Genomic DNA, 21,055 nt, shown 5'->3' on the forward strand with positions numbered 1-21,055 from the left:
TCTCCTGGGGGCCAGGGAAGGCTGTTTTCATCCTCCCCAGGCTTCAGGAGGGTGGGTGGGGAGTGATGCATGCATGCACAGGGGAGGTGAGGCAGTGGGGTGGTGATGAACTGGGGTTGTGAGGGGGGATTGAATTATGGGTATGGGCATGCGCATGGACGCTATCACACACACAAACATGCTTTTGGCACCTGAGCCAAAAAAGGTTAGCCATCACCGGAATAGACTGTATCTCCTAAATTGGGAGGGTAAATAGCATTTTTCTTTGCTCTTTCTCTCCTGGGAATATCAACAAAGCAGTGAAATTAAATATTATTATTTTCTTCCCGTGTCTTTGAAATCTGTCAGCAACTCTAAAACACTTCGGACTGAAGAATTGTTCCTCATCCTCATTGCCAGCATTCCTAATTTTATTCTTAAATGCCGGTAAGAGCAGGAAAAATGTCCAGAGAATTTCCAGCTGAGCAGGTTTCAACTTGCTCCTGTGGCTGTATAACGGCTGCTTGAATGGGAAGAATCAGCATGCAAAGCTTTCTGCAGCTTGGAGCTGTCAGCTTCTGGTCAGTCTTCAGCACTTGACACAGAAGCAGTGACGAGGGGTGGGGGAATAAGAGAGAAAAGTGGCAGGTTCAAGAGAGGGAAAGTTGAAAGCTTTGCTTTTGCTCAGATGATAACGCATCCAGATAGCGTCCAGATTTTCAAATGTTGCTGAGAAGGATGCTTCCCCCCTCCCCTCCCCTCCCATTCCTATTGCTCACCTCCTGCTCATAGCAACAGTGAGGATAGCTGAAGTCTCTTGCCAGCTTCAATAAGTAGAAAAGGTGAGTTATATAAAAGGCTATCTGACCTGCTTTTTAACTGAAAATCGTTGGAGCTAACCACCATGATACAAGGGATCTCTATTTTCTTTTTTAACACCGCCACTTTCAAGCGTCCAATTATCCCCGGTTTCTAAAGAGGAATTGTTCAGCCATTTGAGCCGGTGCTACAGGCAGCATCTCCACTGCCTGATAATGTAGTAGCCGTGTCTCTACTGTGGTTTGCATCTCTAGAAAGAGGGGGACAATCTAGTTGCTTGCTAAAGAAAAATAAGATGGGATTGCATATTTCTTCCTGTTGACCTTTTGTCAATCTCTTCTGGCAATAATGACCCCATGGCTTTCCTAGCCAGACTGCGACCTTTAACGAATACTTGGTGTTAGCTGTCATGGTCACCTCTGATTCTATTTTTTCTTTGTGTCTCTGGACTTTAGCAACTGCTTGCTCAAATCAAATCATTTATGTTGTATTCTCCAAGCACCAGATAACCTTTACATTTGCAATTTGACTTGTGTTCTGCTCTTCTGCTGCCCTTGCTTGCTTTCTCTAGTCAGCTCCATCCATGCCAAGAGGTCCATGCCATGATCTTCCTGACTATTCCCAAGGTGATGATTTAACCAGATGACAGTAGCCTGAAATCATGTCAGAAGCCTCCCTGTCCCCTATAGTAATCCAAATATTAATAGATCAAGGATTGTTGTTGTTGTTAGTTGCGAAGTTGTGTCCGACCCATCGTGACCCAATGGACAATGTTCCCGCAGGCCTTCCTGTCCTCCACCATCCTCTGGAGTCCATTTAAGCTCACACCTACTGCTTCAGTGACTCCATCCAGCCACCTCATTCTTTGTCGTCCCCTTCTTCTTTTGCCTTCAATCGTTCCCAGTAAGTCCTTAAAGGATGCCTGGTTGTAACTCAGAATTTCCCCATCAGAATTTTGTTTTCTCTAACCCAGTACCTACAGTTACCAGTACTTATTAGGTATATGGCCTGCTATTTTGCACAAATTAGCATTCAAGATGACTTCATTGTTTAAAACAAAAGCATAAGATCTAGAATATAAAATTAAAATAAGTAAAATCAAAATTTGATCCACAATCAAATATGTAATGCCTTTATCTAGCTACTGGGAAAGTGGGCGCTAAGAAAGTCTCCCTAGATATTATATAGCATCCCATAAGCTGGGAGCCACACCAGAAAAGGTCTTCTCCAACATATAGGGTAAAAGAGCCTCTGGCAGGTGAGTTTCTTCAAAAGGATTTGCAATTTGATCAAAATCAATTGTCAGATTGATAGAAGAAATAGTCCCTCCAATAGTCAGGTTTTAAACTCTGTTAGGCAGTGCTTCTCAACCATGGCAAATTTTAAGACGTGTGGACTTCAATTCTCAGAATTCCTCAGCCAGCATATTGGCTGGGGGAATTCTGGGAATTGAAGTCCACACATCTTAAAGTTGTTAAGTCGAGGGACTCATGCAATTTATGTACCCTGAATAAATTATCATCAACATTTTGCAGTAGATAATATTCTTTTAAAACCCCTCTGAAGCATAATCTAGACAAGTCATGGATAACCATTACCAAGTCCAACTTTTGCAACTCTAGTCATAATTTGTGAAGGTTCACTTCTTGGTGTACAGTTGCTCAGTTATTTCCTGGTTCTTTGTGATCCAATAGGCATCTGTTGGAAGCTCTTTAAGTTCTTGTAAGTTTCTGTTCTTGCCTCTGCACTATGTGCTTAAAATAATTAAGCCTTAACTTCATTAGTATTGCTTTCAGTGAACAATCTTGTTTCACTTAAATCTAGTACTAAACAATTCATTCTTCTTGCAGTCCAAGGTATTTTCAGCAACTTTCACCACTGCAACTCAAAGGATTCGATTTGTCATTGTTCAGCCTTTTACAGTACAGCTATATGTTACAACTGAGAGAACTATGGCTTTAATAATGTGTGCAATTGTGTGGACAAGTTGTTCACAAATTAGCATTTTCCCTATGTCTGCCATCACCCTTCACAGCACAGTCTTTATTTCATCCTTGTACTTTTATGTCTAGGAAGATAAAGTCTGTTACTACTGTACTTTTAATGACTTTTCCATCCACTGGAATAGCATTGCCTGTTGATATAATCTAGATATACTCTTAGTTGTTTGCTATCTAGCAGAACATTGGAATTTGCATTCTCTTGATCTCTTTTAACCTTCCTTAAGTCTTCCTCTCTTCCAGCATCCAAAGATCTGAGATTGGTGATGGTTTTTCACAGTTCACAAATCCAAAGGCAGCGGAGGATCAAGGAGCACTCAAGGATCACACCTGTGTGTGTGTGCATACAACACTATCCAAAACAGGCCTTGCCTAAAATCCTTGAATCCAATTCCTCCTTACCAACAAACCCTCTATTGTTTCCGGATTTAATTTCAGCTGATTTTTTTTAAATCCAGCTGATTGGTAAAAGGAGGCAGTTGAAATATGATACAGTAATTGGTTTCTTAGAGTTGGCTAGGAAGGGGAAATGGTGATCTAACACTTGGCAATCTTCTCTAATGGTTTCATCTAGCTGTTGAATTAGAAGTGGGGATCAACTGGAACTCTGTGCAACATCAGAAATCTCTGGTCTACATTTCATAGATTACCTATTTTCCTGGCATTTCCTTCTGGTCACAGCCCAACAACAAGGACTGGAAATGCTACAAGCTAGTTGTTCAAGACTCAGCAGAAAGCATATAACCCATAAGGACATCACAGAGGTGGTATTCAGCAGTTTCTGAACAGTTCCAGAGAACCGGTAGTAGAAATTTTGAGTAGTTCAGAGAACCGGTAAATACCACCTCTGACTGGCCCTGCCCCCATCTCTTCTCCGCCTCTTGAGTTCCAGCTGATCGGGAGGGAATGGGGAATTTTTCAGTAACATTCCCCTGCCATGCCCACCAAGCCACATCCACCAAGTCATACCCACTAATCCATGCCACACCCAACAAGCCACGCCCAGAGAACTGTTAGTAAAAAGTTTTAAATCCCACCACTGGGACACCATGATTCACTGTAAAGGAATTGACACATTTGGCAGAGCATTCATATTGTGGGAAGAAATATGTATCTGGTTCAGATCTGAGCTGGGAAAAAGTCACTGGGAACATGGAGGCTGGAGGCTGATTGGAAAGAGGGTCCATTTATTGATGGACAGAACCACCAGGGTTTGTGGTTCTGGTGCAGCTGACTTTCTACAAGATCATCTAATTTCTGTGCAGGTCTTTCACTGAAATGACTAAAACATTTAAAACAGTGTCTCCAGCCCAATCCTAATTGAAATAATCTTAGATAAGCAGCTTCATCTAAAGGAATGGGAAGCTGTGAGACCACCACCTTCTCAATCATCTTGGCCAGGAACATATCAAATGTGGGTTTTTTTATTTTGAAAAGGCAACTGGACTGATTTTTTTAAAGAAAAAAAATATCTGGATGACTGAGAATTTTCATAGACACTTGGTCAGGAACATTTAAAGCTAGTCTCAACACCTTTTAACTGAGCCAAAATAGAACAATGAGTTAAGAATTCTGAGAATTAGTTGAACACATTGGCAAAAAATGATTGGGGAAGCATGATTCAATTATGGAGAAATTACTCTAATTGACTTTTCCCAATGGTAGTGTTGCTTCTTCCACAATAAAGGAAATTGTTAACTAGGTAGCACGACAGGAAGACCAAGCAAGTTTCTCTTTAAAATAAAAATAGTTTGCAAATAACAAAACCAAACCAGCATATCATTGCCTGACATGTATTACCCGACATATAATGGCTGTACATCACCTTATAGAGAGAGTACCAGTGTAAGGGCTGGTGGAAATAGCCAGGAGAAAATTATCCCTTTCAACTTACCTGCCCAGTTTAAAGATAAGAAAAGGTTTCAAGGTTTATTAGCATTTGTATGCCGCCCACTCCCTAGAGACTCTGGGTGGCTTACAGATCAAAAGGGGGACATATAAAAATTAAAAGGAAAACAAACATTAAAATTACACAACATTCATACAGCTTAGAGTGGGGCTGGATAAAATCAACAGCCCCAGGCCTGCCGGAACAGCCAGGTCTTAGTCACTTTACGGAAGGCCGGAAGAGTAGTAAGGGTCCGGATCTCTACGGGGGAGATCGTTCCATAGGGCTGGAGCAGCTACAGAGAAGGCCCTCCCCCGGGGATCTGAAAAGGATCTGAAGGTGCAGAAGGATAGTCCTTCCCCCCCCCCCCCCCGTGTGCCTTTGGAAATCTTATTGAGATTTTACTATATTCTTCTGTAACATGTATAATACATGAGGGTGCTTTCAGGCCCTTGAATATTTAGTCCCCTCTCCTTTCTCTCTCTCTCTCTCTCTCTTTTTCTTAATTCCTGATACAGCTCTGAGCTGGAAACAGACATGGTAGGGCAGCTCTCTTGCTGAAGTGCAATTGTGAGATACAGTATAGAAACAAGCCACCCACCCACGTGTTACATAAACAAGTTACATAAAAGCCCAGCATCAGAAACAATTGACAAAAACTGCAATTTCAAGAAGGAGAAATAACCTGCGGCTCTATTGTCTGCTAATCATTCATTCCTGCACATTAGATGATGAGGACACTGGTGGCGATGACGATGACAACGACAACAACAACAATTTTTAAAGGCAAAGTCATACCAAGCTGAAACCCAATCTTAACACATTCAAAGGCTAAGACATTTGAACATTTTGGGGTCTGATTTCATAAGTTTGTGGAGCTTGAAAGGTTGTCATTAAAATGTTGAGCAGCTGGAAACAAAGCTTTCCTGCGAGATGAATCAGGTATGTTTCTACTTTAAATTTCTATCAAGAATCTAGAAAGAAGATGGCAATTGCAGAAAAACCATGGACGGGGATTGGCTGCAATTACCATCTGCTTTCTAGACTCTTGGTAGAAACTGAAATTTTACGAAGCAGCAATGCTTTTGATATGTTTTTCCTTCTTTCTTAACAGATTTCTGCTTTCTTTAGGTCCATGAATGTGTGTATGATTATTAACCAGCCACAATACTATATAGAAACCTTCCCTGATTTACTTTCAATTTTGTTATGTCCCCATATTCCTAAGTTTGCACGTGGGGCCTAAAACCTCCAAAAATTGTCACATCAGGGGTGGCATTCAGCAGGCTCTGATCAGTTCTGGAGAAGCGGTAGCGGAAATTTTGAGTAGTTTGGAGAAACAGTAAATACCACCTCTGACTGGCCCCGCCCCCATCTATTCTCTGCCTCCCGAGTCCCAGATGATTGGGAGGGAAATGGGGATTTTACAGTATCCTTCCCCTGCCACGCCCACCAAACCATGTCTACCAAGCCACACCACGCCCACCAAGCCACGTCCACAGAACTGGTAGTAAAACATTTTGAACCCCACCACTGCCACCGATGTTAATTTTTAATGAATAGAATAAGAATTATTATGTGTGGAGGTTTAAGGAGTTGTCTTGTTAACTATGTTAACTTAATGTTTATTTAATAAGATGTGTTGATTCAGGATCCACCTAGTTTCTGAAATGCAGAGCCCAAAGGCCATTGTGTGATAAGGGCCCCAAATAGGCTGCTCCCTCCCCATTAAGTCATATTTATTTATTTTATTGATTTATTACATGCATTTGCCATCCATCTCATATTGAAATGACCCTGGGAGGATATATTCTGGAGAGTGAAGTTATATGGTCTATCTGACAACAGATGTAGATCTTTCTTACAGATCCAGCTCTACAGGGGAAGAAAAGGTAAAGGAAATAACAGTTTTGATTTAAAAATAAATTAAATTAGTTACGTCGAGTCTAGTGAAAAGGACTAGGGGTGACATGATAGCAGTGTTCCAATATTTGAGACTGCCACTAAGAAGAAGTGGGGCAACCTAATCCCTAAAATGCCTAAAAGTAGGACAAGAAGCAATGGATGGAAACTAATCAAGGAGAGAAGCAATCTGGAACTAAGGAGAAATTTCCAGACAGTGAGAATGATTAATCAGTGGAACAGCTTGCCTTCAGAAGTTGTGGGTACCCCAACTTCTTTTAATAAGAGAATGGACAGTCATTTGTCCAGGATGCTATAAGTTGTCCTGCCTGAGCATGGGGTTGGACTAGAAGACCTTCAAGATCTCTTCCAACTCTATTATTTCTGTTATTCCTTTCAAGGTGTTTTTGTATCTCTTCATCCCAAACACTAAAGGATTTTAACAGTCATGACTCTAGCTGGGTTTCCCCAACCCCCTTGCCCCAGTCAGTTGAATGCCTATGTAGATTTTATTGTAGAAAATGACAGGACACCCAAGCCAGCTCTTCAGAGAAGGAATAGTTTATTTGCGCAGGTTCATAGCAAAGAATAAATGGCCTGAACACTGAATGAAATTCAGGAACTTCCTTATATAGTGTATCACTTTCAGCTAAAGCCATCTGTTAGTTTTGGAAACACCCCTTAAGATTTGCCCTTGAGTTACAGAAAGTATGTTTACAGGATGTCATAATACATGGGTCAGCTAACGGACATACATAGCATGTATTTTGAGGAACTAACAACGTGTGTCTACCAAACAGATTTACAGCCAAGCCAACAGATGGGCTAAAATAGATGTTTTGCCTCAGCATATTTCATGTACAGACTTCCTTCTAACCCATGTCTAACCGCACTATGTCCTAAAAGCATACCTTGCAATTTCTATATGAACAGTTAAAGCTTAATATCATGAAACCCTAGTTTGGTTCAAGCTTGAGGCCTACCTTGGTTCAGCCTGCCCCCTCAATTTGGTAGACTTAGTGTGTTTTAAGGCTGGAATATGTGCCAACCTGATATTTTGTATATTCTGACCAGCTCTGGGAATGTTTTCAAACTGTTTAATCCAGACGGTTGGAATTTGCTTGCGTTTAACTATACAAGTGCAGGAGCACTGGCAGTCAGTGAGACTTCTTCTTTTTCACAATTATTTAAAACTGGGGTAGGTAACTCATAACTTTCATTTTCCATGCTTATTTTTATAAGCAATTTAACTTCTGCATAACTTCTGTGCCGCCTCCCTTAAACGGTTCCTGGGGGCTCGCATTTTTCATTTGTCTCTCACCTAGTATTGGGCCAAACTGCACCTAGAACAGTCTTAAAGTGTCAAACAAGGATTGTGAGAAAACTCTGACTGACTGCAACATACCAGAATGAAAATGGGTTTGGAATTTATACACTTTGCACTTTAAAATAAACTTCAGCCATATTGTTTAAAAAAATACATATTGGGTTGCAAAGACTGAGATAGCAATGATTTTTTTGTGTCTAGCCTCGTGCTACTCCACCTGTTGTACATGTCTATATTCTGGGGAAAGAATATACTTGCTACAAAAAGGAGCAAGGATAACAGAATGGTTCCATCGGTGGCCATTAATCATTATGGTAGGGAACACAGAAAAGGGATAATCGGGTCGTGGTGAGAAGGAAAGGACTGTCGTCTTTGTCAAGTCCTACTTGGAAATTGTGTTCATCATAGTGGTTCACCAACAAATGCGCGCTCGACAAAAGCGCACTGACGAAACCGTGGCAAGAAAACAGCGAGTTCGAAATCACGCCGACGAATGAGCGCAGAAGCGCACCGACAACAGCACGCCGACAAAAGCGCGCCTTCAACAAAGAACTAATAAACCTAACCCTGAACCTAACCCTGAACCTAACCCTGAACCCAACCCTTACCTTAACTTAAATCGTGCTTCCCTTACCTTAACTTAAATCACGCTTCCCTTACCTTAACTTAAATCGCGCTTTTGTGGGCGCGGTTTTGTCGGTGCGTTGTTGTGGGCGCGTTTATGATGTTGCAGTTTTCTTGCCGCGGTTTTGTTGCCGTGCTTTTGTCGTGTGCGCATTTGTCGGGACACGTATCATAGTGCGAGCAGAGCCAGAAATCATTGCAGAGAGATGTTTAGAGTTTTAACTGAGGGGGAGAAAAGGGATGTCTGTAATTCACAGGGGGGAAAAAAGAAGTATCTAGTTTGTGGCATTTTTCCCAATTCTGTGTGGATACTGGTGAGTCCCAGGTTTTTGAATTTGGCGTCACTCATCTAATGCTCGGAGTGAAAGTTCAGGATCAAATAAAAACTAGTCTTGGATCAATATTGATACCTCTTGTGACAGGTACCCTGAAACTTGTAATATCGATCTGCATTTTTGCCCAACGTAACATTTTTCATTGAAGCCATCGAGACAGCCAACTACCAGAATTTCTTCTGTGTACCTCTAATTATAGGTAGTCCTCAGTTAATGACTGCCTGGTTAGGGACTGTTCGATGTTAGGAGGATGCTGAAAAAGGAAGACCAGTCCTTGAACCTACGATCATTGCAGCATGCCTGAGGTCATGGGCTCACAATTTAAACGCTTTGTAACTAGCACATATTTATGACCATGGGATTACATGCACTTGGGAATTTTCACAGCTGGCTTGCAACAAACAAAATTAATGGAGAAACCAGCAGTAAAACCACAATGTCTCGCTTAACAACAATGGGTGGCTCACTTAATGACCACAGCAAAACTGATGTAAGTCCATCACGGTCATGGGATGTTTTGTTTATCAACTGCATAGCTTAGCAATGGATTGCCAGCCCCAGTTTTAGTCATTAAATGAGGACTACCTGTATATAGCCTCCCATTTTTTCTACTCCTTCCCTTTTCGACAACAATAACAACTCTCTGGGCTGAGAGAAAATGACTGGCCAAAGTCACCCAGCTGGCTTTCATGCCGAAGGTAGGACTAGAACTCATAGCCTCCTGGTTTCTAGTTTCTGCCTTAGCCATAAACTGGCTCTGTAACTCCCCTTGCAGAGTTTACACCAACGGCACCAGGTTATGCAGTCAGCTTCAAAATAAATCTGCACTTCCTTTAGCCCTAATCCAAATATTTATCCATTTATTACACCTATAATCCCACTACATCTGCAGTGTAATGCTGCATACATTTTTGGTCACCATATGTGAGAAATGGGCCTGCAGAGTTGGAAAAGGTACCAAACTGGGTAACAAAGAATATTAGCAGATTGAAGTCGCTTCCTTATGGGAAAAAAAAAAAGAGTACAGTCCTTGACTTACAACAGTTCATGGAGTGACCATTCAAAGTTAGAATGGCACTGAAAAAAAATTGACTTGTGACTGTTTTTCACCCTTACAACCACTGAGCATCCCCATGGTCATGTGATCAAAATTAAGACACTTGGCAACTAACTCATATTTATGACGGTTGAAGTGTGATTCTCTTTTGTGACTTTCTGGCAAGCAGAGTCTTTCTGGGAAGCCAGAGTCACGTGACAACCAGGCTACTAACTTAACAACTGCAGTGATTCACGTAATCACTGTGGCAAGAAAGGTCGTAAAATGAGGCAAAACTCACTGAACAAATGTCTCACTTAGTAACATAAATTTTGGGCTCACTTGTGTTTGTAAGTTGAGGGCTTCCTGTACAGCGCCTGGGGTTACGATGTATACGTAGAAACATGATTGATTGATTGAGTGATAGATTCCACTGAGTCTTTCTCAGCTCTTAGAGACCACATTTTCTCCATAATGATTTGTCCCTAATCCGGTACAGGTAGTTCTCCAGTTAGGAATGTAACGGAGTCTGCCCATTCCATTTGTAACCTGAGGATTCGAGGCAGTGAATCTTGTACCTTGAACGTACACTTTGACAGCCCCTCCAATCCTCCATTTTGGCCTACAAAGTGCAGGCTGAGGCCTGCGCAGACCTAAGTGGAGTTCTGTTTTGGCCAGCAAAGTGCAGGACAAATGTTGCAGAGCCTCTCCGGTTGTTTGTATGGGTGAACAACTATCATGGTGCTGCAAGATTAGTAGTTTCAGGACGTGTTCGTAACCACTAGAGGGTGTTGATTGCATAACTTTGAATGTTCGCTAAGGGAACACTTGTAACTGGGGGATTACCTGTATTTCAGGACGTCCAATGGTACATCCATTGTCACTGTAATTGACTCCATCCCCCTTGATGCTTGTCATCCTCTTCTTCTCTTTCCTTCCACTTTCCCCAGCATTAGAGCCTTTTCCTGAGATCTGGATCTTCATTTAATGTGTCTGAAATAGGGAAATTGGAGCCTGATCATTTGTGAGAACTCTGGGTTGATTTCTTCAACGATCCCGTTGTTGATTTTCTTGGCTTATCAATCAAGTCTTTTGGGTTTCATGGAAAAAGACTTGGAATTTTTTTTGGAACTTTGATCTTATAAATGTTGAAGGTAGCAAGATGCACAAAAATGGAAGGACATTTTGACTTCCACTATGGACGAATAGCTACAGAAGCTGATGGAGTTGGCAGAGATGGTTAAACTGCCCCCCTTTTTTTTAATCAAAGAAAAGAACTTTTGTTGCTACTTGGAAACCGCTGCTGGACTTTGTGCTTCAGGGTGGAAAAAAATGAAACTTTGATTTTGAGTATTAGTGATTAGATTGATTTGTTGTTACAGAAATGGCTAGTTTATATTATTATGGAAAAGTAAAAAGTTGAGGTTCAATGTTAATGCTTTATTCTACTACAAGGAGTCAGAGAGAGAGAGAGAGACAGAAGTCAACACTTTTTTTTATTTCCTCCCTTCTCTCCTCATTTTTCTTTCTCTTCCTCCTCTCCACTGTGTCCTAGACTATTTGTGTTTTTGTATTGATTTCTATAATCTAATAAGATAAAATTAAATTAAACTAAAAAAAAACAGAGTGTTCTCCAACATTAAAGTTTCAAAGCATCAATACTCTCCCTATCCTGCTTCTTCAAAGTCCAACTTTCTCTTCCATAAAGGTGTCACAGGAAGCACCATTATTTGCAAGCTCTTTGTAGGCATCGACACACCATGACATTTGAATCTATTTTCCAAAGATGTTAGTGGCACTGTATATAAAACACAGCTTCCTTAGTACAGGTTGGTGATGACATAGACACATCCCCATGCAGACATGAGGCTGAGGAAAGCTAAGGGGATGTGCTTAGCTCTTAAAGTAAATAATCCTCACTTCTGGACATGTGTTTTAATCGAACTGATGGCAACAATGACAGGCTCTTTGCAGATGCTTAGTGATTTTTTTCCTCCTTACCATCTGGAGCTCAGCTGGGGCTTAAAAATAGCTCAAGTTAAAAAGATTTGGTGGAAGCTACAGATGGCAGTCTCTAGTATGAGACTGTTGAGTTTGACTTCTGCTAACTGCATTGATACGGCTTAGTGTCATTTTACTTGCCAGCAATACAGAAGCGGTTTCTCATTGCCTTCTTTCAAAGGGTTGCTTGTTCCTGAGTCTTGATCTGGTTTGCAACCCAGGCATTTCCTGGTGGTCTCCCATTCAAGAACTAAATAAGCCAGAGACTGTTTTTTTTCTTTAAAGAGCAATTGGGTTGGGCAGGTGCTGCCACCTGCTGAGACTAAAAAAAGTGGAGTTTTTTTCTTCTTCACTTGATTAGAAGTGATGTATATACTGTATATAAAAACTGAAACCATAAAAACTAAATGCTTAGAGATTCAGGACTGATAAAACAGGAAGCCCCTTTGGGTAGAAGGCTGTCATTCAGAGTGATGGAGAAGAAGATCAGGTAGATTGAAGGGGAAATCAGATCAAATAGTTATCCATCTCAAGTACTCTCGGTGGATATGTTCGCTTTCTCCAGAAATGTACGCGCTCCTAAGGAGCAAAACGGAGAAGGGCCGTCCTGCGCATTCCTGAACGGCTCTAGGAAGGTCTTCTTCTGCCTTCGGGCTCCTCTGCACGTGCTCAGAGAATCTGTCGCAACGGGCCGGCTGCTGGCCTTGGAAAACAAACGTCGCTCGCGCGGTGTCAAGCGCCCTGCTCCGAAAACCGGACCAACCAGCAACTGGGTGGCGCTTTGGTTCCTCGCTCGCTCGCTCCCTGCCTGCCCTCCCCTTTCTTCGGCCAGCCTCTCCCTCTAATGTAGCGGCGCAGCAGGCACCGCCGCGTCGCACCTGCCGCAAACAGGGACAAGCCGCCGCCGCCGCCGCCGTGGCGTTGCCCCCTGGCCGAAAGTTGCGCTGCGAGCGATCAAGCTTTAGGCATCCGGATGCGCTCGGAGGAATCAGCAGCACCAGGAGCTACCGCCGCGCCACCTTTGACAGGATCGCTCCGTGTCGGGACGGCGCACCGGGGTCTCCCGCGGCAGAAAGGGCGAGCAGATCCGGGTAACTGGCTAAGCAAGAGCAAGCAGCCAACACTCGGCGGCAAGGCCGGCCCTCGCTCAGACTGTGGATCTGGGCTCGGGGATCGCGGGCAGTCGCTGCGGCAAGGTTGGGGTGGGGGGGGGGTCGGCCGGCGGCCCTGCGCGGGGCCATTTTGGCTTCCATTCCAAGCCCGGGACACTTCTGGGCATCCCCGCAAAGGGAGAGGGTTTGCAGAGGCGGATCTAAACGCGTCTCCGGCGACGAGGAGCAGCGGTGGCCGCGGTTCTTTCCCCCTCCTTCCCCGCGGATCCGCGCGTGGGTGCTGCGGAAGGAGAGGGCTGGATCAGGGAAGCCTGGCTCCCGTGGAGAGGGGGAGAAGAAGAAGGAAGGGGAGGGGGCGCCTCCAAGCCGCCACCCCATTTGAAGGGAGGCCATGATGGGGGAGCGCTCAGACTGGCACTAGGAGCGGCGGGGCGGGGGGATCGGCTGCCAGTCACCCGGCGGAGGATGATTCAGGCCCGATCCCGCCCCTCGCGCCTTTACACCCGCGCCGGCAGCCAGTTCCCGAGACAGAGATGAGCGCCGAGAAATCAGCCGGTAACGCGGCGAAGTAGCGCGCAGGCGGGGTGATTGGAGGGGCGGCAGGGGGCTGGGTGGGTGGGTTGAAGGAGAGGGCGCTTGCGGTCAGGCCGCTCAGCAGGGACGGAGGTGGCGGGGAAGAGGGTGGGTGGCGGGGCTCCCAAGATCACCGTGGGGCGGGAGGTGCGAGCGGGTTCCGTTTGGGGAAGGGGATCGTCATTTCTTTCTCTTTCCTCCCTCTCCCCCCACCCTTTCCTCCATCCCCTCGCCGCTGGCCTTTTAAAGATCCCGAGATGGAACCTCCGCACCTCGAACTGCTGGAGTCCCCGGAGGGCTGTCCCTCCCCTCTGGAGCTCAAGTCTGCCCCCAGTAAGAAGATGTGGGTCAAGCTCCGAGCACTGTGAGTAACCCTATGGCGGCTCTCGGACGATTCAAATCGCTCCGGTTTTCTCTGCGGTTAGTTTTTCCCCCCACCTCTTGCCCCGATCACTTTCCGATCTTCCCTTCCGCTCTTCGGTAGCCTTGGATACTTCTCCAGTTTCTTGCAGTCGGACTTAGCCTGGCAGCTTTGATCGGCGGGCAAGGGTTTGCTACAAGTGTGTGTGTGTGTGTAGTTATGGCAGTGAGAAAGGGTGCTTGGTTTGCAACGTGGTTCCCCTGCCCGACAGAAAAGGGGTCATCCTGTGGTCCCCTGTTGTCCGGTCAACCCGACTCCCTTCTTTGAAGTTCAGTTAAGCTTCCGTGCATCCGAGTGAGTTGATAATGCTGAATTTTGTGCACGGTACTGACATTGGGTATTGCCAGGCTTCACCGCTGGGAGGCTTTTAATTTTTTTTCTCTTCCCTGCCGCAGCAATTAATAGCACTGGCTGAATAGCCTCAAGCTGCTTTGGTGTGGGACTTCCCTCCCCCTTCCATACTCCTGCTGTTGCCAGCCAGCTCTCAGTTGTGTGTGTTGTTGTGGGGTGTGGGGGGAGAGGCTGGTTAGCATGAAACAAGGCATCATGCTGATGGGATGAGTGTGCCTTTAAAAGATGCTTGAAGTCATTTTTGCATCTGAGGATTAAAACCTTGATGTGTGTTCAAACAAAACTTGCCTGCCACTAATTCTGTCATTTAGGGTACACTGTGTGGTGTTAATAATGCAAACCCACCTGCCCCAAAGCTGTATACCTAGTGTATAACACTGTGTTTAAAGTGTATACGACTAAACATAGAAAATCTCTCTCTTTTTGTAATCTGTTTTCAACTCATTACCTCTCACCTGTCTTTTTGTTGTTGTTATGGTTAATTGAAGACTTTAAAGTATTTTAAGGCCTTGGGCAAAGATTGTGCTTAGCTACTGAGCTAAAAAGTCCACAGCGTATGGATTAGAATAGCTGTTTCACTATCTCTGAAAAGTTCCAAGCATGGACCTCAATCTGCATGCACAGTGTGGTATAACAGAGGAGGTACTGAACTACAGATCAGATCAGATCTTGGATGAAAAGCTAAAAGTCTTCAAAGAAAAACAAGAAAGCCCAGTTGCCTGTTGGGGAAAAAAAGCATCTTTGGGACAACTGTGGCCTGGATGACTGAGAATCTCCATAGACATACAGATCAGAGAGTCTTTGCCTGAAATCTTCCTTGCCTTAGAGATGGCTTAGCTAACCTTCTGTCTGTTTAGAGGTTTTCAGTGCTAGTGTTATCATTGTTCCTAATATCTAGAGCAGTGTTTTTCAACCTTGGCAACTTGAAGATGTCTGGACTTCAACTCCCAGAATTCCCCAGCCAGCATTCGCTGGCTGGGGAATTCTGGGAGTTGAAGTCCAGACATCTTCAAGTTGCCAAGGTTGAAAAACACTGATCTAGAGATAACCCAGAGCATTGCATAGTTTAGAGGTGACCTTTACCAGTCCACTCAAGCTAGGAATCCTTTAGCATTTGCCTGGCAAGCAGTCCCTGTTCAGCTCAGTGCAACAGTTCTATGCATCATCACCCCCCCCCTCCCCCAGACCACAAAGAGATCTGGGCCCCTGAAGCAACCTGCTTTTCATATAGAAGGCTTCCCTTTTGATTGATCCAGCACTTAATTTATATCACTGAAACTTGTGGGATGTGCTGTAATCTGCTATTTCCGGACGCAAAATCATTTTAACTTTGCTTCTGAAATCCCCTTCCCACAATCCAACGTTGTTCAGGCATTTTGGATGGCCAGTCCCATCCTTCTCAGCTTGGCTCATCGTTGCTCATAATGGCTAAGTGTGATGGGACTGTAGCGCGATGCATCTGGATAGCTGTGATATTTCCCTGGTTGGAATTGTTAACGTGCTGCCGCTTGCTGGAAACCCATTATTGAAATCATGGAAGTGTAAAGCAAAACGTGACATGAAGGTGTCCTTTCCCCCCACTCTAATCCCTTGCCTTTTTTTTGTTTGTTTCCATTATCTTACCTGTTGTATGCAAACCTGCAGAGATGGCTGGCTAATCTGCAGAGCTCACTAGGTGACCTTGAGCTCTTCGGCATCTCTCAGCCGAAGCTACCTACTGGGGCTGTTGTGAAGATGGACTTCACAACAGCCCCAGTAGTGAAAAAGAAATGGAGAAACGTCATTTAAATCACACTGAGCCCTTTTGAAAATCCAAATGTGACAGTTGAGTTAAAATGAAAAGCAGTGCGCTTGCAGTTTGGATGGCTGAGCCACCCATGTAGTCATTTCTCCGGCTTGGTTTGTATCTTAGCTCTTTAGGAATCTGGTTCTAGCTCAACAGGGCAATTTATCAAGGAGTTCCACAGGAAAAGAAGGCATCCTCTTGCAGGTTGAGTGCCACATATTTAAAATAACCAAAGCACAGATTAACACCTAACTGTGAATAGCTAACACTTTCAAAGGACTGAATGGGACAAATGTGATGTTTTGTCAATAGCTGGCAAATGTAATTAAGTAAAATATTTTAATGTTTAAAAAGAGAAGAAGGCGGCAATGGAATGGTTGGAGTATGAATAGTTGTAAACCTTTGGTGCTTGTTTTTCTGACTTGGAATTCCCCCTCCCCCTGAATTACTGTAGGGAGGCAGTGTGGAACAGTGGTGGGTTACAGAATTACATGCCTCGTAAGGTCAGGATGGGACTGCAGCAAAGTGGGGGAACATCTGCTTTGCCTGTTCTTGGGATGAATCCTTGGCATTTTTAGTTAAAGGGATCTAGTAGCAGATGTTGGAGTAGGATCCTGTTCTGAAATTCTAGAGGATTATAATTAAGTAGAGAAAATCAGAGGCAGAGAATCTGGTGGCCTCCAGATGTTTTATATGTCAGATGCTGTAATCTACATCTGGAGTAGATACTAGGGGCTGACATTAGTGACACTGGCCTCTGTCTCCTAGATGTTGCAGTGAGCGCAATCGATGAACGCTTTGTCCAATATCATCTTGAGAATCATTGGGCTGAATGGCCTCTCCCCATGCTTACAAACTGAAGTAACCCTATAAATATCTAAGTATATCAACTGTAGAGAACCAGTTTGGTATAGTGGTTAAAGTTCCAGTCTAGAAAACGAGGAGATAGTGAGTTCTAGTCCTGCCTTATGTACAAAACTCCCAGGGTGACCTTGGCCAATTCCTCTCTTTCAGTCGTCAACATTGCAGGGACCATTCCAGGCAATCGTCAGGAGTCTGTGATGTTAGATTGGGAATGGCATTGTGATCTCATCATTTCCTCGGTCCTCTTGTCATTGTTAGTCCTTCAGACAACCACCCGATCCCAGATTGCGCTTGTTCCTCAATTATAACCAGGGAAACTGAGAATGGAAAAGCTCACAAGTGCTTTTCTCGACCTCTGTTTTTCCGAGGAACCATATGAAACAGCAAATTGTGAAGATGACACATTCAAGGAACTGGGATTTAATATGGACCTTGTAAAATATCTATGTTTTGGCAAATTTGTATGTGCTGTAGTGAAATGTGTGAATGGATACTATATTTTGTGAACTAATCTTGATTTATTTCTTCCCGTGCTTGTTTTGAGGGAGAAATTGCATGAGGGAGATATTTTATTTCCATGTAAGAATGAATATGTATGTATGTATGTATGTATGTATGTATGTATGTATGTTTGTATGTATGTATGTATGTATGTATGTATGTATGTATGTATGTATGTATATGTGAGTTTACAGTTTTGGTACAGGAGACTTATGAAAAATTTATTTTCATTACATTGTGCTGGGTTTGAATCTGATTAAAATGAGGGGAACTGTGTTCTTTACTTTTTTTTCCTATACCCAGAATTATCCTTCTACCTTCCTCTTGGTTATTCGGTTTTATTTGTTCACATCTTGTGGTTATATTTTCCACAGATATTTCATGCATTGTGTCAAATTGCATTTTCTCCATTTCTGAGTTAGCTGCCCTGTTAGTCACAATGCTTATTCAAATAAGGTATTTTACAAGCGTAGGAAAATCAATACACACTTTATCGTTATTGAGTATTTTACACAGGTCTGCCTTATTTTCTGTAATTTATCCCCCTGACATTTAGAATCTCTCAACATTCGTACTTTTTCCTGGAGGGAAGCTGCTCCAATGTTTTAAATACTTTCCAGTGGCATTTTCTGCTGGGTTATTCTATAGATAAACTTATCAACAAACCATGTCTCTTGATTTTGCAACCTGATTTAAATGTAATTCAAACCGCAGCTAAATCACTGATCTGGGCAAATTTTCCATATGATTTCCTTCTTTGTATATATTTATGCATACATCTTGAGTGGTTAGCTTCTGTACATGTAGCTTTAACTTGCCACTTGTGGATGTAGAACACTGATTGTTGGCCTCCTCATAACATTCATCTGTGTATGATGGAGTCAAGTAGAATATATGCCTTGTAGAATGCTGAAATACATTGCCTGAATTCTATTTATATTGGAACTCAGTCTGTTGTCATTTGTGAGTTTTTCCCACTAGTTTCCTCTAATTTCAACCCCAAGGAACAGGAACTCCATGTTCATTACTATATCTTCCCCTTAATCCCATCCCTCTCGGCTGTAAAAGCATCAGTAGCTTTTCATCAAACCATTTCTTGGTTGAATAAACTTGGAAGGAGGGCTTGAAAGAAGGAAATATTGCAGTCAGTGTCTCAAAATTATAAGGCAACTTAAGGGTCTAACAGTGTGTTAGACATCTTTTAGTTCATGCCTTTCTTTATCTCTTGGTTAGTAGGTATCCTGGGGATGTCTAATTGCAGACCTATAGATGATCAAGCAATATTACAGAAGACCGGGATGGGGAACTGGTGGCTTCCTATATAGATATTACTGCATTTTAGCTTCCAGCACCCATCATAGGTAGGCAATACTGAGACTGTTGGGAGCTTCATATTTCCTCCTTTACGGTAGCTAGAAATCTTGTTGTTTTGGAAACTGAAATATGTGGGCTGAAATTTCACTTTTGTTCAAGGCTTTGGTACTGTTTTGTTACTTAGGGTTCTTTTAAAAAATGGATATGACAGTACTGGATTGCTCTGAAATATTATGAAAGGAATTTTTTGTGTGTGTGTGTTGGGAAATGGAGCTTTGATGATTTCCTAATCATACCTGGCTGTCCATTCAATCTGCATTTGTTTCCTACTGGTCTTGTTTCCTGATCTGCTTCAGACCTGGCAGAGTGAATTTGCTGAAGAATTTATTTATCTGTTTGATTCTAGATGGCTTACTCTACATCATTAAACTGGTTTCATGAAATAAAAACCATAAATAAATACAACACAAACAAAACATTAATGTAAAGTATCATCACCTGATCTGAATGGTTGTGTGTGTGTGTGTGTGTGTGAATATATAAATTAGTATGATAAGGGACCATTGTAATCTTGAGGGCAGAGTATTCCAGAGTGAGGGTGCTACCAAAAAGGTTTGTTTCTGAATTCCAATCCCCTTCATGGATTTGCACCATCCTTTCTTCGCTCAGGCTTAGTCAGTGAGGAGATTCTATTTGGAACAGACAGTCTCAAGGTATCAATGATTGAAGTCAGAAATCTTACAAGGAACTCAGGTTCCATTGTCCATGTCAGTTCTGGGACATTTGTCTTGGAAGAAGACGACCAGTGTTGAAGGCAAATCATGCTGAAGCTATAGCAGCTTCGGATTCAGAGGGCTTTTGCTTGAGTGGGGCTTGGACTGTTTGAATGCCACATATTTGATGGGAAGTTGACTGGCAGCTATGGATGTGCCTTGTGTCCTAACAAGACTTTCCATTGCATTTGTAGCTGTGAAAGAAATTCTGCAGAGGAGAAGACGCGTAAAGAATCCTTCTCCACCACCTTTCCATTGTGGTTTAGCTTTTGATTGGTAGATACTTTTGTAAAGTTTGCACAGGATGGGCAGGTGAGGTCTTTTCAGCATTCCTTTTTAGGATATGTCTGTTACTTCAAGGCTGGGCTTCTTATGTTTCTTACATATATATTTGATCTCATCTTTCTACTCTGTTTTTGAATCCTGTAAACAAAGTAATTTACTACCTATTTTGTGTGTGTTTATGATGTTGTATCTGACGGAGTAGTGTAAGAATGCTCCCAAGATACTGTGTGTGTGCACATCTATACCTGTGTCTTTCATATGTATGTATATGTGTATACATTTTTATTAGTTTGTAAAATTGCATTCAAAGAAAATACAAAAGTAAATAGTAGGAAAAATAGGGAAGGAAAAAGGGAAGAGAAAAGTGAGGGAGAGAAAAGGGGGAAAAGAAAGGAATGGCATTGATTTCGAACTTCTTTTGGCATCAGACCTCAACTTTTTACTTTTACATAGTTTAAACTAGCCATTTCTATAACAAAAAGTCTTTCTAATCGGTAAAACCCAAAACCAAAGTTTCATTTTTTCCCACCTCAAGCACAAAGTCCAGAAGTGATTTCCAAGCTGAAATAAAAGTATTTGTATTTTTCTTCTTTGATCAAAGCAGTCAATTTATACCTGTGTCTTTCTCAATGGAGACTGCAACTGGAGGTTATTCTAGCTACAGCTACTGGCATGAAAAAAATCTGTATCACCACTAGATGACAGCAGATATCTGGTCCTAAAATATCATAACATGTCAGTCTCTATTTTGAGACTGAAGTTTAAAGTTTAAAGTTTAATAACATTTGTATGCTGCCCAATCCCGTAGCACTCCGGGCGGCTAACAATACAAATAAATGAAAAAGAAGAGAAGAAAAGAAAAGATAGATTTAAAAACACACCATGCACTCCGTTCTAAGTGGGGCTGGACCGTATTTTGGGGTCAACAGCCCCAGGCCTGCCGGAACAGCCAGGTTTTAGTGGCTTTACGGAAGGCCGAGAGAGTGGGAAGGGTCCGGATCTCTGCGGAGATATTCTGGATCCTGTTTTTCTTACTTTGGTCATGTGTGGGTTTGGTTATAGGAGGGTGTGGTTCTGACTTAGCATTTTTCATCCCTTATCTCTAGCTTCTATTCTGTATGGTAGGATAGTGATGATTTCACAGATAGATGTGTTAGATATTGT

General features: G+C 42.8%; 1 protein-coding gene across 2 annotated transcripts in view; it reads left to right on the forward strand.

Annotated features, from left to right (window-relative positions):
• The first annotated feature begins 12,678 nt into the window (after positions 1–12,678).
• Positions 12,679–21,055, forward strand: part of PDE1B (phosphodiesterase 1B) — a 158,250-nt gene continuing 149,873 nt past the window's right edge. Inside the window, exons 1-2 of one of the 2 annotated variants that reach the window (XM_087710634.1) lie at positions 12,679–13,002; positions 13,846–13,960. In XM_087710634.1, coding sequence (XP_087566760.1) covers positions 12,885–13,002; positions 13,846–13,960 — 233 coding nt within the window. In that variant the 5' untranslated portion in view covers positions 12,679–12,884. Of the gene's footprint in view, positions 13,003–13,386; positions 13,579–13,845; positions 13,961–21,055 lie in introns of those variants that run through there. The other variant, XM_087710636.1, reaches the window with a different exon arrangement.

The sequence above is a fragment of the Thamnophis sirtalis genome, unplaced genomic scaffold, assembly GCF_051295495.1.
Source record: "Thamnophis sirtalis isolate CommonGarterSnake01/CBP01778 unplaced genomic scaffold, rThaSir2_p1.2 scaffold_3, whole genome shotgun sequence".
Lineage (NCBI taxonomy): Eukaryota > Metazoa > Chordata > Lepidosauria > Squamata > Natricidae > Thamnophis > Thamnophis sirtalis.